General features: G+C 39.0%; 1 protein-coding gene across 2 annotated transcripts; it reads right to left on the minus strand.

The window, feature by feature from the left end:
• Nucleotides 1-263: 263 nt before the first annotated feature.
• vps37a (VPS37A subunit of ESCRT-I) lies at nt 264-24835 on the minus strand. 2 transcript variants are annotated; one of them, XR_007957843.1, is made up of 13 exons: nt 24439-24809; nt 21163-21237; nt 16975-17092; nt 15421-15521; nt 13658-13859; nt 12098-12168; nt 7351-7478; nt 7208-7266; nt 7064-7132; nt 5771-5914; nt 3080-3157; nt 2145-2237; nt 264-383 (listed from the first exon to the last, which is right to left on the minus strand). XR_007957843.1 is itself a non-coding variant. In XM_052034275.1 (12 exons), the coding sequence occupies exons 1-11, from the start codon at nt 24555-24557 to the stop codon at nt 3080-3082; spliced, it is 1164 nt and encodes a 387-aa protein (XP_051890235.1). In that variant the 5' UTR covers nt 24558-24835; the 3' UTR covers nt 2089-2237. The 2 variants fall into 2 exon arrangements, 1 of the variants encoding a protein (XP_051890235.1); XM_052034275.1 differs by lacking the exon at nt 264-383 and having other exon boundaries at nt 2089-2237; nt 24439-24835.
• Nucleotides 24836-24874: the final 39 nt, after the last annotated feature.

Raw genomic sequence — 24874 nt, forward strand, 5'->3', positions numbered from 1 at the left:
ACACCAGTATGTGAGACACTTGTAGATTTTTAGGACTGTTACAATTTATAGCTTCAAATCCCATCTCATATTAAATATATAGGGTTTAATCATTACTCAAAGCAAGTAGTAAACAAACCAGTTACTTCTGGTTGGGAGAACAAAGCCCAGGCTGATTTTTGTTTTTCTAAATTTATTTATTTCTCCAGCTATTTTATAAAGAGGGAAAATTTGTTAAATTTACTTGATATGGTCAAAGCCTATGCAAACTGTAACATTATGATCTTTTTTTAAAAACTTTTCTGCCAGGATTAAGATTCTCAGTGGAGACGCAAGAGACTGCAGATGCTGGAATCTGGAGCAACAAACAAACTGCTGGAGGAACTCAGTGGGTCAAGCAGCATCTGTGGGGGAAAGGAATGTGTCATGATGCAGGGTTTTTGAACTGAAATGTCAACAATTCCTCCCCCACCCCCCACAAACACACTGCTCAATCCTCTGAGTTCCTGCAGCAGTTTGTTGTTGAGATTCTACGCGTTTCTTTTGCCAGATTGTTCCAGTGAGGTCAATAATGGAAGCAAAAGCATTCTTCGCCAGACCAATTGCAAGCAGCAGAAGGCATGATCTACCTGTTCAGTCAAATCTTTTAAATCATGGAACTTGTCCAGCACATGACTTTTTTTTGGATTTCAACAGTTCTAACTGTAAATGAAGTCACTGGAGTAAACTGGTAGCTGAAGAATTTTATTGGATGGTCTCCTTGCTGGCAAGGAAATAAAAACTTAAATCCAAATAACTTTTGTTTTTACTTTAAAAATTAGGTAGAATTTCTCCAATTGTTATAACTGGCCTAACCATCAATTGAATATTTTTCTAGATTTTGTGTAACTATAGTCATGAAAGGAATCAAATGAAAGAACTAAATTATTGTAATTGTAGAGCTGTAAATTTTCAGCTATTATGCATCTGTACTAAATTATTTTTTATTACATATTTACTTTTCCACAAGACTGGATTTATTAGAAATTGCAAGGTGCCATTTTAAAATGATTTTGATATTTGCAAAATTTAGTCAATGCTAAATGAGCTAAAATACAGGAGGATCTTTTAAGTCCTCCTTTCCAGAAAAACAGTTAACTGGTTGATTTAGCAGATTTGGCTTGATTGAAAGGCATAGTCTAGTAAAGAAATTTTGGTATCTTCTTTCCCCTTTTCACTACTTAATATCTATCTATCTTTTGGCCCTACCACCTCCAGCCCGTCACTCTCTTGGGCAACAGTTAAGATTTAAAAAGTGTAAGCAATTATGGATGCAAGATATCTACCACATTTTTGTTAATAAAGTTACTTTCCAGCAAAGTTTCATTGTCAGAGCATTAACTTATTGAGCCAATAGACATTAGAATATTTTAGTGTTGCTCAAAGCAGGTTTTTTCCAAAGTGCTGAATGTATTACTACACCCAGTTTCAACGTCAAGCCCTCTGTCTACTTTTTCTATTTGCTATTTTTGAAGCGTGAATCATGGACCCACAAAGAAATCTCAGCATGTGTTAAGATTTGGTGTGGTGTTGGGATCTTAATCCTTATTTTAAGAAAATAATATCAAATATTTATGGTTTCAGACAATCCTGCTGCATATCTCAACATTCTGTAAATGTTCCATGTTGCTATAAAATACTACAATATGCTTAATGTACTAAGTAATACAAAAGTGAAGTATGTAATATAGGTTATGGCATTTCCATCCTTTATGTAAAAATAAATATTTAAGTAGGCAGTCTTACTTTGGAATCTCTCGTAACTTCAAACTTGTTACACTTTTGAAATTCCTAACTAAACTGTATAGATTACAACCAACTGTAAAGCATATGACTGAATTCATGTATCTATGGAATGCCAGAGCAATGTTGAATTTCCAAATTGAAAACTTCACCTTAATAAACTTCACCAGTGAAAACTGTGCAAATATTTCATTAGTAAAGCAGCCATACAATTATCAATACTATATACATTAAATATTTAATTCAAAAACCTCAAGCTACATATACAAATTTAACAGTAATGGAGTATTAAACCTAAAGTAGGAATAAATCTAGGTAATTTAGAAGCACATTTTAATACTGGAAATTGTAAATTTACAAATCATTTCAAAAGATTATGTTACATGCATTTTGATGCAATTAATTTTCACTTGGTAGGTTCAACATATTCCATCTTGCCCAGCGCCGGTATCTCAACTGTAATGTCAACTATAAAGCTATAGAGAAAAAAAAATATTAGCAATGGCATCATCGTCCAGGAGGAATAAATCTAAAATTATCTCAAAAATCACAAGCATACACCATTTTAAAGGTATTGTTCCCAACAGGGAAGGGAGAAATATGCAAAGGACAACAGACCAGAAGCTACATCATACAGCAAACAAATGACAGATTTGTTCCTGCTTATTTATTTAGTAATAACAACAGAGGACTCTAGACAGCCTCGAGCATCATTGGTCTCTCATATCCTCCAATAATATCTGCACTTCAAAAAACTTCACTCACTGCAAGCTGTTTGACAGTGCCCTAAAAGCATTACGAAAGGTGATGCATAAATAATTCTCCAGATTTTTTTTTTTATTATTGACGTCCACAGACCTACAGATTTGATAAATGATTATTAGCCTTTTTCTGCAAGGTGTTTTAATTATGGTCTGGTTTCTCCTCAGGTCACAAATGCTCACTTCTGAAGGCTCAGGGCTGCACAGCCAGATTGATGCCACTGCATGGGGGTGTGGTCTGGTCTTATAAATAATTTGAAGTATATATCCGTTTAACTCAGTTCTCCTATACACTACAGACTAGTGTGACACTATGGAGTACCACACCATGATTTTCAATATAGAGGATAAGCTCAGGCAAAACTTTTGATATGTAGTGTAAAAGATAAGAGGTATCATTTACTATAAATGTTGTTTTACCTTTATGCTTTTCATGAACCTATATTCATTTATAGTTTGAGTACATCAAGTAACATGTGATATAGTCCAATACAGCAATAGTTCTCCATTCAAAAAGACAGTCTGCATCACCTTAATCTTGGAAAAAATACACTCACCTATAGTGTGTGAAATTGCCCACGTTGTGTCATCAAATGCTGAAGCTTCTCTTCTTTAGCTCGCCTGCAATGACAAAGCTGAAGCAACAAAAACAATTTTATAATACGTGAAAGTGGTAAATTTACATACAACTTCTAAAAGCATCCACATTCATGCTAGGCTTTCTCAGAATAAGTTAATATTCTGCAAGAGTTGGAATTTATAATTAATATTAAACTGGGAACAAGCAGCACAACTACATTGCCGTATTTCCAAATACAGTAAAAGTCTATATAATCTGCTATCCGACCATATGGAAATCCCAAATGGTTTGGCATCTGGCTCACCAGGTAATGATTCCATGTTCCCTTCCACTCACTGGGACCCCAGTTTTCACATTCTCTTCTCAAAGTTCTGAGTGTGCTGGATTACCATGTTAGATGATGTCCCTTCATTCCTCCTCCATGCTCATCCTTTACATCAGACCCTCTATCTACTTCCCATCACGCCAACCCTACTAAACAGCTAACCATCTGATGTCCTCTCTCCAGGGATCCTATTTCAATACTAGTAATTTATTGATTCCTTTAGAGAAACAATTTGCCCAGAATTGTGGGTCAAGTTTGAGCACAGAATGTCAATGGACCACGTGGGGTATTTTCACCTTGGGGTTCAAATCTACCACAGTTTTGCACATCCTGTCTACAAACTCTTCTAGATCTACAAACCTTGTAGAACTCTGCATGTCTCCCAAATCTAGCTTTTATTTTTAAAATCACCATTTTCTTTTACTCTGGCACTGCTCCTTCAGCTGTCTAGGCCTTGATCCTGGGAATTTCATTTTCAAACTTTGCCACCCCCCTTTAGTGTTTCTTTAAACCCATCCTTATGTGGCTGATATCAAATTTTGTTGAATAAAGCTCTTAAGAAGCATCGTGGCATGTTTCCTGTTAAAAGGCACTATATAATACAAGTGTTGTTAAATTCAGAATGATGCAAGTCTTTGGGGGACAACACTATTCAATTAAATTAACTGCTGCAGAATTGATCATTCTGATGCAAAACCTTTGGCTAGCAAAAATGACACCAAGTTGACCAGAAAAGTGCTAGGATGACAGCTGGCAGGTTTTAAACTAATGTGAATTAATTTGCATTCCAAAACAACATATCCAAGTGAACAAGCAACCCATATACACTCAGTAAAACAATTTAACATGTGAAATAACATGAAGAAACAAACAATAAAAAATACTTTTTTCTGATGACCTAACAAAAAAAACATATTGCAGTATAACTACTTGGCTCTTGTGAAAGAGTCAGAGCAGAGGAGACCCAAGGATGTTGTTAAGGCTGAAGAATTTGTTAAGGCTGAAGAATTTGTTAAGGCTGAAGAATTTGTTAAGAGGACAGGCTATCCAGGTTTGGGTTGCTCAAGTTAGAATTAATTGAGGTATATAAAATGAAAACTACGAAGGACCCACTTCCTTTAGCAGAGGTATCAACAACTACAATGCAGAGATTTAATCAGTAGATGGATTAGAAGGAATTAGAGAAAAAAAATTGTTTCACTCAACATATGTTTGGAGCCTGAAACTCACTGTTGGCAGGGTGGTGGTGGCAGAAGCCTTCACCACATTCAAAAAGAATACTGAAGGCTGTAACCCACAGGGCTATGGACAAAGAGTTGGACAGTAGGACTAAATTTATGCCCATTTTTGGTTCTCCTCCTATGCCTCTAGTTTCTATGATCTTAAAAACAGATTTTGGGCACGGAAAATTTTGATGATTCTAATTTATAAGAAAATTAATCAATGGTCCCTGTGTTAAATGAATGGCCTTTGTAAAATTTTTAAAAGTTTGGGTGAATTGTCACATTGTGTTTCTCAATCCACACCCACTTCCAATGCCCTATATGTGTTACTGATTCCTGTTCAAAAGCTTGTCAGTTTATGTATGAAAGGAATAATCTCAAAGGATCTGTCTTTTCTGCTCCTCCACTTTGGAATATGATTTCTAATCTTATGCAAACACTTGAAGGGAAAGATCTGGGGAGAGTACTTCATATTCAAAATAGTTTCCTATCTTAAAGACAACTAATCATTCTAGTCAACTAGAAGTCTGTGATTTGAATTAGACTTAATGATTGCTGGTAACACATTCATTTAAGATGACAGCCTGGAAAGTGACCTAAATAGGTAATTCTAGGGCTCAATCACCAACTTATTACTCTTGCTGTTGGAATCTTCACAATAATTGACTAGTGTTCTTTCCATTTGTGTCTACTTTATAAAATACTGTTTAGCTGTGATTTGATTCCATACAAACATTAGAACATGCATGATACTCCACAAAATTATTTCTTTGCAATATTGAGAAGCTTCTCCATTTTAGTAAGCTGCAATGAGCATGACTTTCCAATATTGTGTGGCCCCGAGCAGCTTTAAGACAAATTTGCAAACAGGACTTTGTTGGAAACACTACTTCGCATTAATGGCACCAGAAGTGAGGGAGAGTAGGGTTTATGTGTGAGCAAAAGGATTCAATTTTTAGTAAAATGCCAAAAAAAGTTTGTTCATCTATTTCCCTATGAAATGGGAGAAGACTGAAGAAAAAGAACACCTGTTTAACAAACAATAAACAAATGCTCTTCAAAATGAAAGATTTACTAGAATCTGATGAAGAAATTATAGAAAGCAGGTTTTGCTACATACTGTTCTTTTTTCCATGAAGCTGCTGAGGAAGTCATCAATCTCAACCTTGCCCTCAAGGAATTCTTCAGCAATCACTTCCGATTCCTCTTCTGCTTGATGAGCTGCAACTTTCAACCTGGCCTGCAGGGCACTTAAGCCGCAGCTCTAGAGGGATGCAAAATTTCAATTAGAAATGTACATTTACTCCAAAGCTGCTGGTTGATCAGTATAAGCTTTATAAAATAATTGAATATTTCAAATTCAAGGCTACTATAACTGAATGGCCTTGATAAAATCAGCTCTCGATAAAATCAGCCCTCAGCAGGTGGGGTGGGAGGAGGGAATAAATGACACATATGGTAATCTGTCCCATTTACTGTGTGCACACCTTCACCACATATTTTACTGCAGAAAATACAGTGCCAGGTGCATGCTCTCACTGCTCATGTCAATACTTAAGTCTGAGGAAGCAGTCAAAGAGATGTTGGAGTTGTTGATGTTCCCTTTATTAGCTATTGTTTGGCCAGGAATGCATCCCCCCCCCCCCCCCCCCCCCAACTTCACTAAACCACTGTTTCCCCATCTCCCATCCACCTTCCCCACAAAATTGCTGATCACTCTTAGCACCAAGGTCTAATGTACCAAACTTTGAAGACTGACACAAAATGCTGGACCCCTTCAACAGCCTTATTTTGATATTTAAAAATACTAACCTTGTAACTTCAATACAGTTAGTTGCAGTAAGTAAAAGCATAAAAGTCTGGTTATGTGACACTTCACTATACTTGGGGGGTGGGGGGGGGTGGTGGTGGGGAGATGTGGAGGGAAGGTCAGACTGATGCTGCCAAGGGAGTGGTCTGGCCAGTGGAGGGACATTCAAACAAAACAACTGGGCCAACCTTTTGTTAACTGCCATAGTTGTTTAATCAGGACATGCCCAATAACTAACTTTTTGCTGAATCTCTCACATTATTAAACACGAGCATGGCATAGGATTGTTCTAAAGACTATTCAAAACTATCACACTGATTGCAAGTGACTGTGTAATGAATCTGCCGCAAGAATATAAATCTTAATTGTGCATCTGTGCATACACATTTGACAATAATAAAGAACAGGCAAAATAATAGTGTGCAAGAAATTATCTGTGCTATTAAAAATGAACATCTGAAAATTGTAAAAACAAAATTGCATTCTTTCACTCAGATAAATTGCCATTGTCTTAATTTAGCCTATAGGAAGGAACAAACATTTAGTTGAGATTTTAAATAAAGCTACAAAATTTATATTGAAGCAAAGGACAGCATTACTCACCTCACTCAGTTCATGCTGTCTTTGCATCTTTTTTTCAAAGGTGCTTTTGAGCTGAGTTAGTTGATCATACTGAAAATAAAAGAAATATTACAAGCAACAAGCATTTAAAAATTTAAAACTGTGAAGTAAAAAAAAGTGCCTTACTTTATCTAATAAATCTTGTCTTTCTGTTTCCAAATGAGGTTCAAGTTGAAGATTTCTTTCTTCCAAAGAATCACAAAAAAAGATTAGGCTATTATATTAAAGAAACAAAAAAGATCCAGACAGGTAACCAGAAGTAAACATACTTGCTAGCTCTTCAATGTAGTTAACCAGATCATCTTTGTCAGTGCATATCTGCTTCAGTTGTTGCAAACCCATGAAGTGCCCCAGGAGCAGATCCTCATTTTCATTCAAATCAGTCAACTGCGAGTTACTACAAAGTCAATTCAAAAACATTAATGAATAAAATGAAAATTAATTTTACAAAAATAATTATGTTTCTCAGGGTATAGAAATACATAGTGCAAAAAAATTACAAGCATTCTAACAACTCTGCCTTCAAGGTCTTCATTAGAACACGTTAAGCTAAATTTTCAGTTTTGTATAACAAATAACTTCAATTTTTTCTTCTCTGCTTTCAAGAAACAATAGGGATGAGGAATTAGTGTGCAGATTGGACCCTTCAATTGATTCCACATCCTTAATTCTCTGAGCAACACAGACAGACATTAACTGACATCGCTTGATCAAAAAATAAATTGCAGTAGATGACCTTCAGTCCAACCTTCTGAGCAATATTTGGATTACACAGAAATTTGGATTATAGGAACTGATCTTGACAATGTTTCAATAGTGGTGCATTTATTACCCAATGTTATTTTTAGATATTACTTGTAATACTATTTATTTACTTATAAATATAAAGAAACAAAAATAATTTATCTGTTGCTCTTGTTGGATTTGTTAACTTTGTAAATATTTCTTAGTCAGTTGCTTCAAGCTCAGATGTTTTAGGACTTAAATATCCAAGACGGAAATCATCTACTGTATTTGATTCATTAGGTATTTGGGTAATCCATTTTACCAAATAAATTAGCTAATAGAGAATCCAGATATATTTAATTGCCTTTTTAAAGAAATCATAACGTTTACATTTCCATGGTGTAAATATGAGTATTTTAACCTTTGTGTGTTTGTTGATAAAAATGAAAAGTGGAGGATATGCATGTTTATTATTTTTAATAATAATGAACCTTTCCCTGTTGGTTACTGAATGGTGATAGATATCGGTAAGGTGAAGTATATACTTGATGGATACATATATATCCAAGGCAATTCAACGAAATTAATATAGGTGTCTGAAACAGTTATTGAAAATAAAAGAACTGCAAATGCTGAAAATTTGAAATAAAATTTTTAAAAATGCTGGAAATACACAGCAGGCAGGCAGCATCACTGTTACAGATGAATTGCTCATCATTGTTGCTTTTTAATGGAGATCAAGGTTTAATACAGTCATATTGTCAAAAATTTCTTCCTTTCATCAGAACTGGAAAAAGTTAGAAATCAACATCAGACAAGTCAAGTAACAGCCTGATAAAGTCAAACTCACAGAACCAATGTGCTAAACTCCTATATCATAGCCACTGAGTATGTCTTGTCCCACCAACAGGGCAGACCCAGCAAAAGTGGTAAAGTGCCACAACATCAGGTCAAATATGGGCAGGAAAACCTCTTCCTTAGTAACAGCCTTCAATCTTCTCTCAGTTGTTGAATAAGTGCTCCTCCACATTGAGCAATACTTGAAAGAAACACAGAAAGAAGCAAGGGCCCACCATCACAGAAGCCAGTTTCCAGCCACTCGAATCACTCCAAGAGATATCACAAAATGGTTGAGAGAACTGGACACAGAAAAAGCCACAGGAAGAGACAACATTGCAGTGGCAATACTGAAGATTAGTGCTCCAGCACCAGCTGTCCCTCTAGCCAAGACGGGACAATAACATTCACAAATATCAGGACAAATCCAATCCAGCTAATGACTGCCCAATCAGTCTACTTTCAATCAACAGCCAAGTGATAAGATATTGTTCACCGTGCTATCAGGTGGCACATAATCATCAATAACCTACTAACGCATGCCCAGTTTGGGTTTTGCCTTCAGACCTCATCACAGCCTTGGTGCAATCATGGACCAAAGAGCTGAATTAAAAGTGACTGCCCTCAACATCAAGGCAGTGTGTGGCACCCTAGTAAAACTGATGTCATTGGGCATCAAAGGGCAATTACTCCAGTGCTGGAAGATGACTGCTATTGTCAGAGGTCAATCATCACTGCTGGAGTGCTTCAGTGCAGTGTCCTAGGCTTAACTAATGCCAACTGATTCATCAATGACCTTCATTCCATCATCAGGTCAGAAGAGATTGTTTGCTGATGATTGCATAACATTCAACTCCATTTGCAATTACTCACCAAATGAAGCATTCCACGCTTCCATGCAGCAAAACCTAAAACACTCAGGCATGGGCTGTTAGATGGAAAGCAATATTCATGCCACACCAATGGCCTGAGTTATAGGGAAAAGTTGGGCAGGCTAGGACCTTATATCTTTATTCCTTGAAGCGTAGGAGATTGAGGGGTGACCTTATAGAGGTGTATAAAATCATGAGAGACAGAGAGGGTGAACACACATCTTTTTGCCAGGGAAGGGGAACTAAAATCTAGAGGGCATAGGTTTAAGATGAGAGGTTAAAGATTTAAAAGAGACCCGAGCAGCAACTTCTTCACGCATGTATGGAATGAGCTGCCAGAGAAAGTGGTTGGGTCAAGTACAATAAAAACATTCAAAAAGACATTTGGATAAGTACATGGATGGAAGGGGTTTAGAAGGATATGGGCCAAATGGGACTAGCTTGGATGAATTGGGCTGAAAGGCCTGCTTCCATGCTGTATTACTCTATGGCTCTATGACAATGCCAGACAATGACCATCTCTAATACGAGAGTCAAACTACTGACCCTTGACATTCAATGGCATTACCTTTACTGAGTCCCTCATCATCAGTATCCTAGGAAGTAACCAATGGCCAAAATCTCCACTGAAGCAGCCATACAAATTCCACGGCTATAAGAACAGTCAGAGGCTTAATGTCTGCAACAAATGATTCATCTTGTGATACCTCAAAATATTTCTACAAGGCAGCAGACAGATTCTCACTTGGCAACAACTGTCAAGAAGCCTAATACCATCCAGGACAAAGCAGCCTACTTGAGTGGCAGCCCATCAATCACCCTAAATATTACTTCTCTCCATCACTGGTGCACATTGGTTGCAGTGTAAACTATCTATAGAATGCACTGCCATTATTATCCCTCGTCAATCCTGCGACCACTACCACAAAGGGCAGCAGGCAAATGGGATTATCAGAACAGATATGATTGAGCCAGAGAAACTGGGAGAGTGGAATGGATTCCTCATAAAAAGCAGAGTGGATGAGGTGTGATCAAGCTAGCTATTGGCATGTGTGAGCTTGTAAAAGAATATCAATCACGAATTTATCTGCTAAGATGGAAATAGAGAAGTTGAGTACGGGCAGGGAAGAGTCAGAGATGGACCATGTTAAAGTGAGAGCCGAATGAAAATTGACAGCAAAAATGATAAAATTGTACTGCTAAAACAATTATTGCTGGAGCCATACGTGCCATCTAGGTAGAAATTAGAGTAGGTTAACACTGACCTATATTAGTGGAATTTAAATATTCCTATTTGGAGAACTCCATCTACAGTCTGAAAGACACCACTGGCTTTCCTAGGAAAAACTGATATTATGGTAGCTTTCAGCTAAAGTTCCAATAATACCTTCTAATGAAGCTTCATCATAAGATCATGACACTTGGACTAGAACATATGACTTTCTTCTGGCTAAAAGTCACATTGTGCCAGTTTGTGGCGAGCCATGACATCTGACTTCCAGTTCATTCTGTACTTCTACACTATAGACACACTGAACAGCAGACAGTGGCATTTCTGAATCATGCTCTGGGTTATTGATACTCAGGATTATACAGCAAAAATTATACCAATTAGACCAAGATTATTCATATAGTAGAAGTGAGACAAAATGCTGAGCACTAGAAAACCGCAAAAGCACTTCCAAGAGAAGGATGCAATTACAAAATACATTAAGCTCGCATAATAAACAAGAGTTATAATAGAAAAGATGAAATAGAAATCTCAGATATAAAATTTAATAATAATATACATAATTTGGGACATTGTATTTATTGTATATATGACTCAAAGCAGACAGAAATCTGATAACGTTAAGACTGATCTTGACCACTTTAGTTTGAATGTAACTTTCAAATGCTGGGAACACAGTACTCCCAACAGGATATTAGGACTCATTAAGTGTTTACATGTTGCAGGATCCTTGATATTCCAAAACAGGAACACTTAACGAATAGCGTAGTTCTAAAATCAATTCTACTTTGTACAAAGAGTTGTTGCATAGGTGAGGGCACACTTGGAGTATTGTGTGTATTTCTGGTCCCCATGCCATAAGGTGGTGACTAACCTAGAGAGGGCGCAGAAAGAAATTCATAGGTTTGTTGCCTGGACTGGAGAGCTTTGAGTTTTAAGGAGAGATTGGATAGGCTGAGACTGTTTACCCTGGAGCAAGGAGGCCGAGGGGTGACCTTATAGAGGTGTATAAAATTATGAGTGGCATAGATAGTCACATCCTTTTTCCTGGGTAAGGGGAGTCGAGGGTACAGGTTTAAGGTGAGAAGGGAAAGACTTAAAGGGGTTTTACTACACAGAGAGTGGTGGGTATATGGAACAAGCTGCCAGAGGTGGTGATAGAGGCAGGTACAATTACAACATGTAAAAGATATTTGGACAGGTACAAGGATAGCAAAGCTTTAAAAGGGATATGGGTAAATGGAACAGTGTGGCTAGGTACCTTGATAGGCATGGATGAGCTAAGTCGAAGGTGCTGTTTCTGTGTTGGAAAACTATGAATTTATAACAATTTAAAAGTATTTACTGTACCTAAATTCGTGGAGCTCTGAGAAGTGGTCAGGTAGATCTGGCATCTTGTAACTATGGCCATTCAAACCTAACTGAAACAGACAGAAAAAATACTTTTGCAACAAAACCGTTTTCACATTTTAACCGCAAGCAGCATGCTTTGACAATTTGAACAGTACAAATAAAGCAATTTTTTTTCCTACAAATGGATTAAAATCCTTGAGTGGCATCTTTCTTTCTCAAGTGATTTGTTTTCTTTAAGGGCAGGTCAAATAATCCAATGGCAGAACAAAAAGAAAATAATTGATTATTAAAAACTGTAGCATGCACTTAAAATTCAAATTGTTTAAAATGTTATTTTCCCCCAGTATTTTACTGCATTAATTATTGGTTATTTATTATTGTCACATGTACCGAGATACAGTGAAAAGCTTTTGTGTGCATGCCAGCCAGACAGATCATTCCATACGCAAGTACATCAAGGTAGTACAAAAGGACAAACAATAACACATGTAGAATATAGTGTTACAGTTACAGAGAAAGTGCAAGACAGGTAGTCAAATAAGGTGCAAGGGCCATGACGAGATAGATGGAGAGATCAGGAGTTCTTTATTGTACAAGAGGTCCATTCAAGAATCTTATAGCAGCAGGACAGAAGCCATCCTTGAGCCTTGCAGTACATGTTCAAGCTTTTGTATCTTCTGCTCAATGGAAGGGGAGAGAAGAGAGAATGGCTGGGGTGGGAGAGGTCTTTTATTATGTCGGCTGCTTTCCCTAGGCAGCAGGAAGTATAGAACGAGCCAATGGAGGGGAGGCTGGTTTTCATGATAGACTGGGCTCGTTCACAACTTTCTGCAATTTCTTACCGTCTCGGGCAGAGCAGTTGCCATACCAAGCTGTGATGCATCCAGATAGGATGCTTTCAATGGTACATCTGTAAAAATGGATGAGGGTCATTTAGGGACATGCCGAATTTCCTTTGCTTTCTGAGGAAGTAGGAGTGCTGGTGTGTTTCCTTGGCCATGGTGTCAATGTGGCTGGACCAGGACGAGTTATTGGTGATATTTACACTTAGGAACTTGAACTCTCAACCACCTCCACCTCAGCACTATTGATACATTAAAATATCTGAGCAGAGGCTACCACCCAGTGTAACAATGTGACAAAAATGGGCCAGGTCTTGCTGCTCCAGTGCCCCAAACCTAGTAGCAGCCACTTGTACTTATTGGCTCTGGATGCAGAAGGCCTATCTTGTTAACCAAAAGTATCTTGGATTCCAGCAGTGTGATCTGGATGGAAGCAGAGCTTCCAGTGGTGCATTGAGAATGGTTTTCTTGGATTTGAAATGGATTTGTTTTATCTGTTACAGTTGATCAGGGTACATGACCTTTTACTAATATTACTTTTTCATATTTAGCAGGAAAATAAATATATATTTTTTTTAAAATGGATGCTGTAACTTTTTTCTTGGCAATAAAAGAAATAGTAATGAACTATTTTCCACTGAACATGAAACTGAAAATTGTAAAATCATGTGATACCTTCTTGTGTTCTAAATATCAAGCTGGGTTTCAAACTTACCTGTTCTGATGAGTCAGTTGTGGGAACTGGTAAAGGCAAATCTGTAATCAATCCATAAGCAGGAGCAGCAGGTTTGGGACTATTAAAGCCAGGGCCTGAATCCACAATACAAGGCACAGTCGACTCCTGAGTAGGATAGGGGCCAATATATGGAAATCCTTGGGGAGGGTAAGGAGCCATTCCAGCAGGGCTACTGAAACAGCTAAAATAAATTTGCAAAGATTACAAGACATAAAAGAGCAAATAAACAAAATGTTAACTTCTACATTTACTTCCAGTTCTAACTAAAAACAAAGGTAAATGAGGGCAGTGTAATAAAACTGGGATGAGCAAGCCAAGCTTAGTTTGTAACAATCCAAGTCCCTCATTGTACTAAAATACCTTCACAGAAGTGCTTCTGGACATAAACCAAAACATTGAAGCAGAAGTCTTTCTTAACAGAACACTCACAGAAACAGTAGGTGACTTCCTATAATAATGGAGCCTCATTCACAAGTATTAGCAGAAGAGGGAATGTTTTGCTGCCAAGAGAGCTGAATTAGAAACACCGCATCCTTGGTAATCCTGATCTCTTTTTAGTAATAATTGATACTAATTTAAAAATAATTTTTGAGATGAAATTGCACTTGCTTTAGTGTTCCAAATTTGCCAAAGAGGATCGTTTACTGCCCTATGGAGATCATCCCTTTCATTGTAACTGCGGCAAGAGTAAAAAATTATATCCCAAAGTTATTTGTACACATATTAATAAACCTCAAATTTCACCTAAAAAGTAATCGAGAGTCATTTACAGAGATAGAGTAAATTCCTCTACAGACCCCAAGTGCAAAACGTGACAGAGAAATGCATTTTAAAACATTTGATCTGCAACATTAAAAGCTTATTGAAATCTTGGGAGTTAGAATTTGGATAATTAGTTAAAGTCCTCAAGCAATGAAAGGGAACTGACAGTCTCAAATTAACCAGCAAAATGTATCACTACATCTATTTTAGTTTTAAGAATTCATACTTGGTAATATATGTGCACTTGTGTTGTGCAAATAACATTTACCTAGTAAAATGCAAATAACTGATTGGATGATTTATTGAATCACTTATTGTGCAAACTGGCAAAAAATTAAAATAGTTTATAAGTTTGCATTATTGTGCTAATAACACAATGTTTATCATTAAAAAAAACTAACTGGTATTTACATGGCATCTTCCCCTTCAAGTGTCCCAAAGCATTTGCAACCATTTTGAGTTCCTTGGTGTAGTCAGGTCATTATACTGACAAACATTGCAGTCAAATTCTCTACAACAGGGTCCCATAAACAGCAATGAAGTAAATAATGAGTTATTCAGTTTTTGACAACAATTTAAGAATGAAAAGGCTTTCAGTTATCTAGTGTTGTTCTGGGTGGCGGACTGTGTTGCACATTTTGCGGCCAGTGAAGTACTTATAAATACTGTTGTAGAACACATAATAAGTAATTTCCACACATCAAACTCCCACAAAAGCAATGTGATAATGACCACATAATACATTTCGGCAACACTGATGGATAAACAATGGTCAGGACATAAAATGAAATATCCTGTTCTTTTCAATTGAATAAGTAACCAGGAACTCATTTCTGACAATACAGCGGTACCACACCGAAACGGTAGCTTAGGTTTTATAATCTAGAACTAGTTTGGGGTTTGAAATCACAATCTTTTAACTCAGATGCAAGCAGCTTACCACTCACCACATTTGAAGTGAGCCAGATTACCATACTTACTACGGAAAGGATGATGAACTGGAAGCTAACACTGGAGGGTTCTTCCAAAATTCATCGAGGATTGTCTGAATAATTTTTCCAAGGTCTGAATGCATTGTGAACTTTAATATTGGATAAAAAAATTGAGTTATTATAAATGAATATTTTTATAAACAGGACAAGTGATATACACAATGAGATAAAAACCAGTAGTGAAGGTAATGATGCTGTTCTAGAAGCCAAAACAATTTCAGTGGAACAAAAGGAGGATGAATTCAGGTGTAATTATTGGAAAAGAAATAGCAGATCAAACAGCAAATCAACAGTGAGAATTATTTCACATGAATTAGTTAAGATATGGGTTAAATACATGCTGATTATATGTAGGGTGTTAGTGGTTGAACAGACATTTTCATTTCCATTTGTACATAAATTCAACAAGCAACAGGGAGATATTTATTACTTTAAAAATGTGCATCTTTTTCCAGCTTTGTTCCTTCCATTTCATTTTGTTCTTTCTGATTTAGATTCAAAATTATAATTTTATTTTCTATTGGCTTGGGTCACATTGACCCTGCCCACAGCCTCGACTTACTGCCAACGATACACACCCACCTGGACTTCATCCTTCTGGATGTGAAAGGCTGAAAGAGCTGGCCCTCATGCCTGAGGTGCAACCCATGAGGCTGACTAGGCTCATTGTTGTCAGAGACTTTATTTTAATATGTCTCTGATAGAGACATTTAAATACTATGCAAATATATTAGAATAAATTAATAATTATTTAAAAATTGAAAGCATCAAGAAACTAACAAATAATATAACCAAAATACTTTTTCCACAGGACTATCAACTGCATTCAAATGAATGCAGCCACCCCTGGGGTAAATTTGATGGACTTAGATGTAAAAGTGAACAACACGAGTCCAATAGTGGAGTGGAAGGTTAAACACACCAGCTTCTGACCTCCAGCTTACTTCTGACTTCTGCATTGGCTGAACTTGTGTGGATTTCCAAGACAAGTTAAGCTGCAAATGGCCGACACCCATCAATTCCTTTGGGGAACTACTGGCTGTCAGTTGACTCAACTCAGCCACTTATATTTACTAATAATGCTTAATTAACTTTTTAAGTGTACTTCTTATTCATAATTTCTTCATAATTCATTATTTCATAATTTTCCATCCTCTTGCAGTTTGCTTTCATCTGCATTTTTCTTCTGCTCCCTTGTTATTGTTTCTATGTCGATTTTTAAATTGTTTATATTAATTTAATGTTATGTGAAAGAAAAAAAAACTTCATAGGAGGTTACCAAGTTCCTTGTGATCTTCCTGTTTCCATTGTGCTATTTGTGTTATATACTACATTTGCATGCTAAATAGTGAAAGCTCCAATACAAGATGACCTCAGAATTCAACAGGCAGTGCCGTGATAGGACCTATTTGAAATGTGACATTCTTTGTCAGATGGTTACAGATCTTCTGAATTTATATTACAAAATCAAATGCAAGATACTATGGTTATATACTTCACAAAAACATAAGCTATAAAAAAAAAGTTAGGTTCGCCACCTACATTTGTAATCATTGGGCTTGTCACCATTGTACCCATCTGCTTGTCCACCAAATGATGCCGCACTGGAGGGAAGACCGAAACCACAGGCTTTTCTTGCGGAAACTGAGGAGGAAGCAAGCTAATTTGTGGAAGAAAATAAAAACTTAGAAGCAATCCAGGATCATTTTTTTCTAGATCTTTATGCACATAAACAAAAAACATGGTGCCATTAATGCACCTCAGTGATTTAAACAAATGTAATACAGTACGATATAACATAGATATTAATTTACATTAGCGATATGAAAACATTGCAGTTGTGACATAGTTATCATCACCCAAATGGTCCACAGTTGTTCATTCTTTCAGACAGTAAGTCTAGTTGAATCAAACTGATTTTTTTTAAAACAAGGGCTACAATATCCTTTTGCAACTCTGAATCAGTAGCACTTGTTTTCCTCTATTTAAATCAGAGGACTCTAATAAAAGGTTTTTAACAAAACTAAGCACTCTGGAAAACACAAAGTTATTCGGTATCTGTGGAGGGAAGAGGACTCGATGGCTTTCTCAGAATCAAATATTAAAAGGTAAGTATTTTTAAAAAAAAGTCCAAGAAATTGTTCAAAGGAAAACAACTTGCTCAAGCAGATTGATTAAATGACCTATAACTTTCCAAAAACAATGACATATACCATTCTTTGTGTTTCATTTATTCTTGCTGCTTCTCAGGAATGTGGTTTACAAACAACTTCTTTTTCTCCCTTCATCAAAAAAGTATGATGCATCTCTGACCTGGATAGATTTTTTTTGCACTATTACTTTGTCCATATTTCCTTGAGTGGCATTTCATGTCCTTAGCTATTCAGTTTATCTGAAAGAGACAAGAGACTGCAGATGCTGAAGGAACTCAGCGGGTCAGGCAGCATCTGTGGAAGTAAAGGGATGATCGACGTTTCAGGTTGAGACTGAGGGTGTAGAGGGAAGATAACCTTTGTATAGAGGTGAGAGGGAGGAGTGAGACAGAGGCTGGTAGGTGACAGGTGAAACCAGATGAGAGGGGATGATGGGCCAGGTGGGAGTGGGGGCAGAGGGAGTGTTGAGCCAGAGGCTGGTAGGTGATAGGTGGAACTAGAAAGGGAGTGATAGTGTGGGGAAGGAACACAGGGGGTGTGGGTTACCCGAGATTGGAGCATTCAATGTTCATACCATTGGGCTGTAGGCTACCCAGACAGAATATGAGGTGCTGTTCTTCGTTTTGTTTGCTATGTAGAACAGTTCTTGTTCCAAACCTAATCTGGCACCCCTCCTCAATTCTTTCTCTGCTACACTGGCCACAGTATTGCTGCCTCTTCCTGCACTCATGCAGAACTTATCAATCTTATCACTTTTGCCACCAACTTCCACCCTGCCATCAAATTCACCTGGACTATTTCTGACACTTCACTTCCTTTTCTGGAACTCCCTATCTCCATCTCAGGAAACAAACTATCCAGGAATATCTACCTAAAACTTACAGATTCCCGCAGTTACCTCAACTACACCCCCTCCCATCCTGTCTCCAGGAAGGATGCTATCCCTTTCTCCAGTTTCTCCATCTCTGCCACATCTGTTCTCAAGATGAGACTTTCCCTTCTGGGGTTCTGAAATTTCTTTGTTCTTCGGGAAATGTGGCTTCTGCAATTGATGGAGCCTTCACATGCATTTCCTCCATTTCCCACATGTCTGCTTTCAACACCCTTCTCCACAGATAAAACAGAAATAAGAGATCCCCTGGTCCTCATCTTTCACCCCACTAGCCTCCGCATCCAGCACATCATTCTTCAACAATTCTGCCAGCTCCAACAGGATCCCACCACCAGCCACATCTTCCCCTCTTCACCACCTCACCCCCCCCACCACTACTCTATCTGTGATTCTCTGGTCCGTTCATCCCTTCCCACCCACCCTTCCCCTGAAATTTTCCCCTGCAATAGTAGAAAATACAACACTCGTCTCTACACCTTCTCCTTCACCACCTCCAGGGACCTAAACAGCCCTTCCAAGTGAGACAGAGATGCAAATGTACCTTCTCCAACCTGGTTTATTGCATTCCATGCTTGGGATGTAGCTCCTCTAGACCATGCGTAGACTAGACACGTTTTGTAGAGCACTTGCACTGTCTGCAATGGCCATCTTGAGTTTCTGATTACATGTCATTTCAACTCCCCTTCCCATTCTCACACCGACCTGATGGTTCTCAGCCTTCTCCATTGCTATGGCAAGGCCAAATGAAAACTAGAAGAACAGCACCTTATATTCCACTTGGGTAGCCTACAGCCCAATGACACGAACACCGAATTTTCGTATTTCAGGCAATTCACTCCCACTGGTCCACTTGGGTTCTCTCTCCCTTTATTCACCTTTTCCATCCTTGCTCCCTTCCTCCCCCCCTTGTTACCCAGACTCATTACCCTCTCCCACCTGGTTCCATCTGACCATCACCCACATACCCAAGTTTCTTCTCCTTTGGTTCACCTTTCCTATCCCCTCCCCCACCTGGTTCCATCTGCCCATCATTCCTCCCTTATCTGATTCCACCCATCACCAAGCAGTCTCTGTCTCAACACTCCTCCCTCCCAGCTCTATCTGCACATGATGCTCCCTCATCAGTTTTCACCCATCACCTACCAACCTCTGTCTCTCAGCCCTCCATCTCACTTTTACAAACTGGCTATCTTCCCTCTATACCCTCAGTCCTGATGCAGGATCTCAACCAGAAACATTAACCATTGCCTTGCCTACACAGGTGCTGCTTGCTCCACTGACTTCTCCCATCAGTTTGTTTTTTTTTTCCATTTTATCTTAATTTGTTTTGCTCAACAGATGGTCTTCAACTGGATGGTACAATATCCAGCTTTAAAAAAAATTTATACAGGGCTTTGAACTTTTACTTCTGCATTTAGGGTTTCTCTATGATGTTTCTCACTTCCATTTTAATTCCCCAAATAAACTGGTTTATCTTTTCATTTTTCCCCAGTTTGGAAGAGCCCTGCCTGAAACCTTTCTTATCACTTCCCCAGATTCTTATTCACTCTGGTGTGTATCTAGCTTTTACTGTTTTTGTTTAATCAATGAAACATGCCAATTTGATTAACTGGTGTCAATATTTAAATGCAGCTATTCATGATGAAAATCAGAAACAAAAACAGTTCTAAGGTCTTAACTCAACCAGAAAACAAATGTAAAGAATAAACTCTAAAGGTCTTGATTTTGAAGAATGATGTTGTAATGGTGAGAAAACTGAGTGATATGATGAATCTACCATCATTTAGGTCTTTTTTCAGTGAAAAAGCTACCACCTACTGCTGGAGAGTGCCTGTGTTCATAGCAGCAATCAGGTCCCAAGAGTGTCAGCATAAATGTAATTTCTGATACCAGTGGCTTGGGGTGGGGTTCTGATCAGGCCTCGTAAATTCGTTGAACAGGGATTTGTGGTAATTGTGGGTTTCAGGGGTTGGGGGAAAGAGGAGGGACAGGTGATGTTGAGACTGGGGCCTCAGGGGCTAGTAGGAGCAGATGATTAATTGGGAATGGATTGTGAGATGGATCTTGAGATCAGCTGGGGAGGAGAAGGGAGATTGATAATTGGGAACTGGGGGTGATAATCAGGAGTGGAGTGAGTGATTGATTCCATGCAAGGTTAGCCTGGATATAAAAGTGAGTAGGAGTCCATTCCAGCATTGGAATAGTAGGACATGGTTGTTCCAGAATTGACTACTGACCATCAATTAATGGTCATTCCCAGACAGTGATTCAATTTCCCATATAACACTTTAAAAGGAATACTACATGAAATAACATCATTTACACATGCCATTCACATGATCAGCCAGAGGGTGGAACATGGCCTGAAGGACCTGGTCAAATTTTTTGCATAACATTAGAGATGATTAACAAAAAAACATTGCTGCTGCTATTTTGTAACTGACCAATCCACAGTGGATCCTATTGTGCCGGGAAAAGGCAACATTCTGGAATCCAATACATAGGACTAAATGGTTGCAATAATGGACATTTAAAATAGCAGGCTGGCAATATGGTAGAGAAAGGAAAGCTAAAAACTATTTAATTCTTCTAAATTTTCTCTTTATTGTATATAAAAGAAATGCAAAAAACTGTTTGCACAAATACAATTCATGTAAAATATCTCAGTTAATGTTTCATACTTACATGTTTAAATTGATTGTTTTATTGTTTGCTGTAAAAGGCAGTCTGTATTCCACATCCTTCTGTATTTCCACTACACTAGACAAAATAAATGAAGATATTTAATGATTTATTATACCTGCTATTTTTTATTCCAATCTTCATATTAGACTTTAAACACAAACTACCACTTAATTACTTCTAACTTTTAATAAGTGGTTCACTCGACTGGGTTTAAATACACAGTTGCTATTGGTTTTTCCATTCTAAGACAGATCACTGGAAAACAAGAAAATTTCCACAACTGGCCAACAATAACATTTACAAAGATTCTGGATGTTATATTATAATTTGGAACTTTAAAGGAAAACAATCTACACATTTTAACATGGGTGCAGTAAATGTGAATTTAGAATTAATGCTTTTGACTCATTTTAGTACTTTCAGTACAGAACAAATGACGTCAATAGTAGGTCATGTGACATTGAGATTCAAATGGGCTTTGACTTGGAATTTATCTAATTTTCCAGTCACAGGATATTGTTGAAGAAATAGCTATAAAGTGGAGTCACAAGGAACTGCAGATGCTGGACTCTGGACCACAAACAATAGCAGCAGGTCAGGCAGCACCTGGGGAGGGAAATGGACTGTCAACATTTTGGGTTGAGACCCTTCATCTGGACTAAAGAGTAGAGGGGAGATAGCCAGTATAAAAAGTTGAGGGAAAAGGGTCAAGCAAGAGTTGGCAAGCAATAGGTATCAAGAGGAACTAGACTTGTTAGTCATATTTCATTTGAACAAGAAATTAACTGTCTTAATTACAAGGCTACTTAATCCTTTATATGGATACACTATTTCAAATGATTATGGAAACAAACAAATTTTCTAAACTAAATTAGAATGAAATTGTTTAGCACAGACCTCCACGAATTTTTTTTTATCTTGAAGCTTCTGGGTTGAGATAGATTATCACCACCAAATTTAGTCTCCTCAGCCAATGAATATAATCCTCTCCTTCAAATTAGATAAAACCTATGTTCTTAGTGGACAATCTCCCTTGTGATTCATGAACCAACAAATTGAATAATTTGGGCACTCACATTTGTAAAAAGAAAACTATAGACACATAATATATCAATGTAAAAGGAGGGCAGAGCCTCTGGTTCAGCTTTCAGTAGTGGTAGATTCAAATGGGAAATGGATAAGAAGCTGAGGAAAGAATTTGCAAGGCGATGGAAAGCAACCATTCAGGAAGAAGGGAGCAGAAAATAAAATGCTGGAGGAACTCAGCAGGTCTGGCAACACTTACAGAAGGAAATTACAGTCGATGTTTCGGGTTGAGACCCTGCATCTGAATGGAGAAGGAAGCTGGATTCCTCCTATGTAAAGTCCTTATCAAAATCAGATGATCACTAATTTACATGACATGAAATTTATTGTTTTGCAGCAGCAGTACAGTGCATTGTTATAGTTTACTATAACTATTCCGCAAATCTGATTTTATCATGCAATGACTTCTTTCATGTTAGATTGCCTGCTGTACTCAACAAGAGGGTTTGCCAAATAAAGCACGGAAGCAGGCCTTTGACCCATTAATACTATTCTTTCTCCATTCTCCCCACAATCTCCACCTCCCCCCCCCCCCCCCCCAATTCTACACGTCACCTAGGGCAATTTATGGTGGCAAATTAATCTTCCAACCAGCACATAACCATAGAACCATACAGCACAAAACAAGCCCTTCAGCCCACCATGTTGTGCCGTCCATCAAACCACCCTCACACTACCTAACCCCTTCCTCCCGCATATCCCCCCATCCCACACTCCTCCATATGCCTATCCAACAAGCTCTTGAACCTGTCCAATGTATCTGCCTCCACCACTACCCCAGGCAGTGCATTCCATGCACCAACCACTCTCTGGGTGAAAAACCTCCCCCTGACATCTCCCCTGAACCTCCCACCCGTAACCTTAAAGCCATGCCCTCTCGTCTTGAGCATTGGTGCCCCGGAAAGGAGGCGCTGTCTACTCTATCTATTCCTCTATATACCTTTATATACCTCTATCATGTCTCCTCTCATCCTCCTCCTTTCCAGTGAATAAAGCCCTAGCACCTTAAGCCTCTCCTCATATTCAATACTCTCTAATCCAGGCAGCATCCTGGTAAATCTCCTCTGCACCCTCTCCAATGCCTCCACATCCTTCCTGTAATGAGGCGACCAGAACTGAACACAGTACTCTAAGTGTGGCCTAACTAGAGTTTTGTAAAGCTGCATCTTCCATATCTGAGAGGAAACCCTCGCAGTCCACAGGCAGAAAGTGCAAACTCCACACAGATAGCACGGGAGGTCAGAACTGAACCCAGATCGCTGGACATGAATTCTACTAACTGCGCTAATGCGTCGTTCTAATACATATTATGCTAATACAAATTGTACTATAAAGTGATATTTACAAAAAATATGCATGATGGCTTTCCTAGAATACTCAACTCTACCCCGAGCACAGACAAGTGGGCCGGCAGGACCGGGAAGCATTCCTTTCTTGTCATCATAGCCAACTAATCGGACGCTACGTACTTGATCCAAATACTTCATTCGCAACACGTCCGCCCGTGTTTATAGGTATCCTGTGCTATTTGAACTTTGTTGTACAATTCGTACCTAGTATATTGGAGTCAAGTGTGTACCCGTGAAAGCCCACAGGCATTTTTGATCCCCCTTGAGTAGATTTAATAACAAACTAACATAAAAAAAGGTCCAATTTTTTTTTAAAAGAGAAATTGTTTGTTATGATTTCTGAGATCCGTGTCCAGGGAAGAGGAAACTCGGTCTGTTTCAGAAGGAACTGAACCTCACAAACAAAAAATACCAGGACCTCTATTGGTTGTGAACACAAATGTATAAAAAAAGTTGAATGTTCGGGGAAACTGAAGTTTCCGAGAGACATTTCCGAAGTTAAGTCTATCAACGGTAGTGGGCGGCGGGGCCGGCGGGACGGACCCCCGGCGGCGGGAGGGACGGACGCCCCCCCCCCACACCCCACCAGGCGGGAGGGACGGACCCCCCCCAACCACCCGTCGGCGGGAGGGACCCCCCCCAACCACCCGGCGGCGGGAGGGAGGGAGGGACGGACCCCTCCCCCCAACCACCCGGCGGCGGGAGGGACGGACGGACGGACCCCCCCCCCCCCAACCACCCGGCGGCGGGAGGGAGGGAGGGAGGGACGGACGACCCCCCCACCCCCCGGCGGCGGCGGGAGGGACGGACGACCCCCCCGGCGGCGGGGCTCCGTACTCACCCACTGTGCGAGCTCTTCACCGACTCGATCTGCCGCTGGCGCTGCTGCTGCAAGTTGGTGAGAGGCGGCAGGTGACCGCTGCTGCCGCCGCCTTTTGACAACGGGAAAATCCAGCTCATTGCTGTAAGGTGGTTCAGGGCGGCCCGGACTCAGCAGCCGCGTAAGGGCGTTAATCCAGACGGACGGCCATTTGCCGGCAACGCCGGGATCCGATCACCGACGGCGATCAAGCAGCCGCCACTATCACCCGACCGAACGCCGGGACCACTGCTCTCTGTGCACTACGTCAGCCAGATCTGCGCAAACGTCTCATCCCCTATCCGGACCAGATCAAATCACAAACATTCGAGCCAAACGGAGATTTATAATCATTTTAAAAATCTGATATACACTTTCCTAGATGGAAATTTGATTGAAATTGTGTGTTTTTAAATAA

Source organism: Pristis pectinata, chromosome 2 (genome assembly GCF_009764475.1).
Source record: "Pristis pectinata isolate sPriPec2 chromosome 2, sPriPec2.1.pri, whole genome shotgun sequence".
NCBI classification, from domain to species: domain Eukaryota; kingdom Metazoa; phylum Chordata; class Chondrichthyes; order Rhinopristiformes; family Pristidae; genus Pristis; species Pristis pectinata.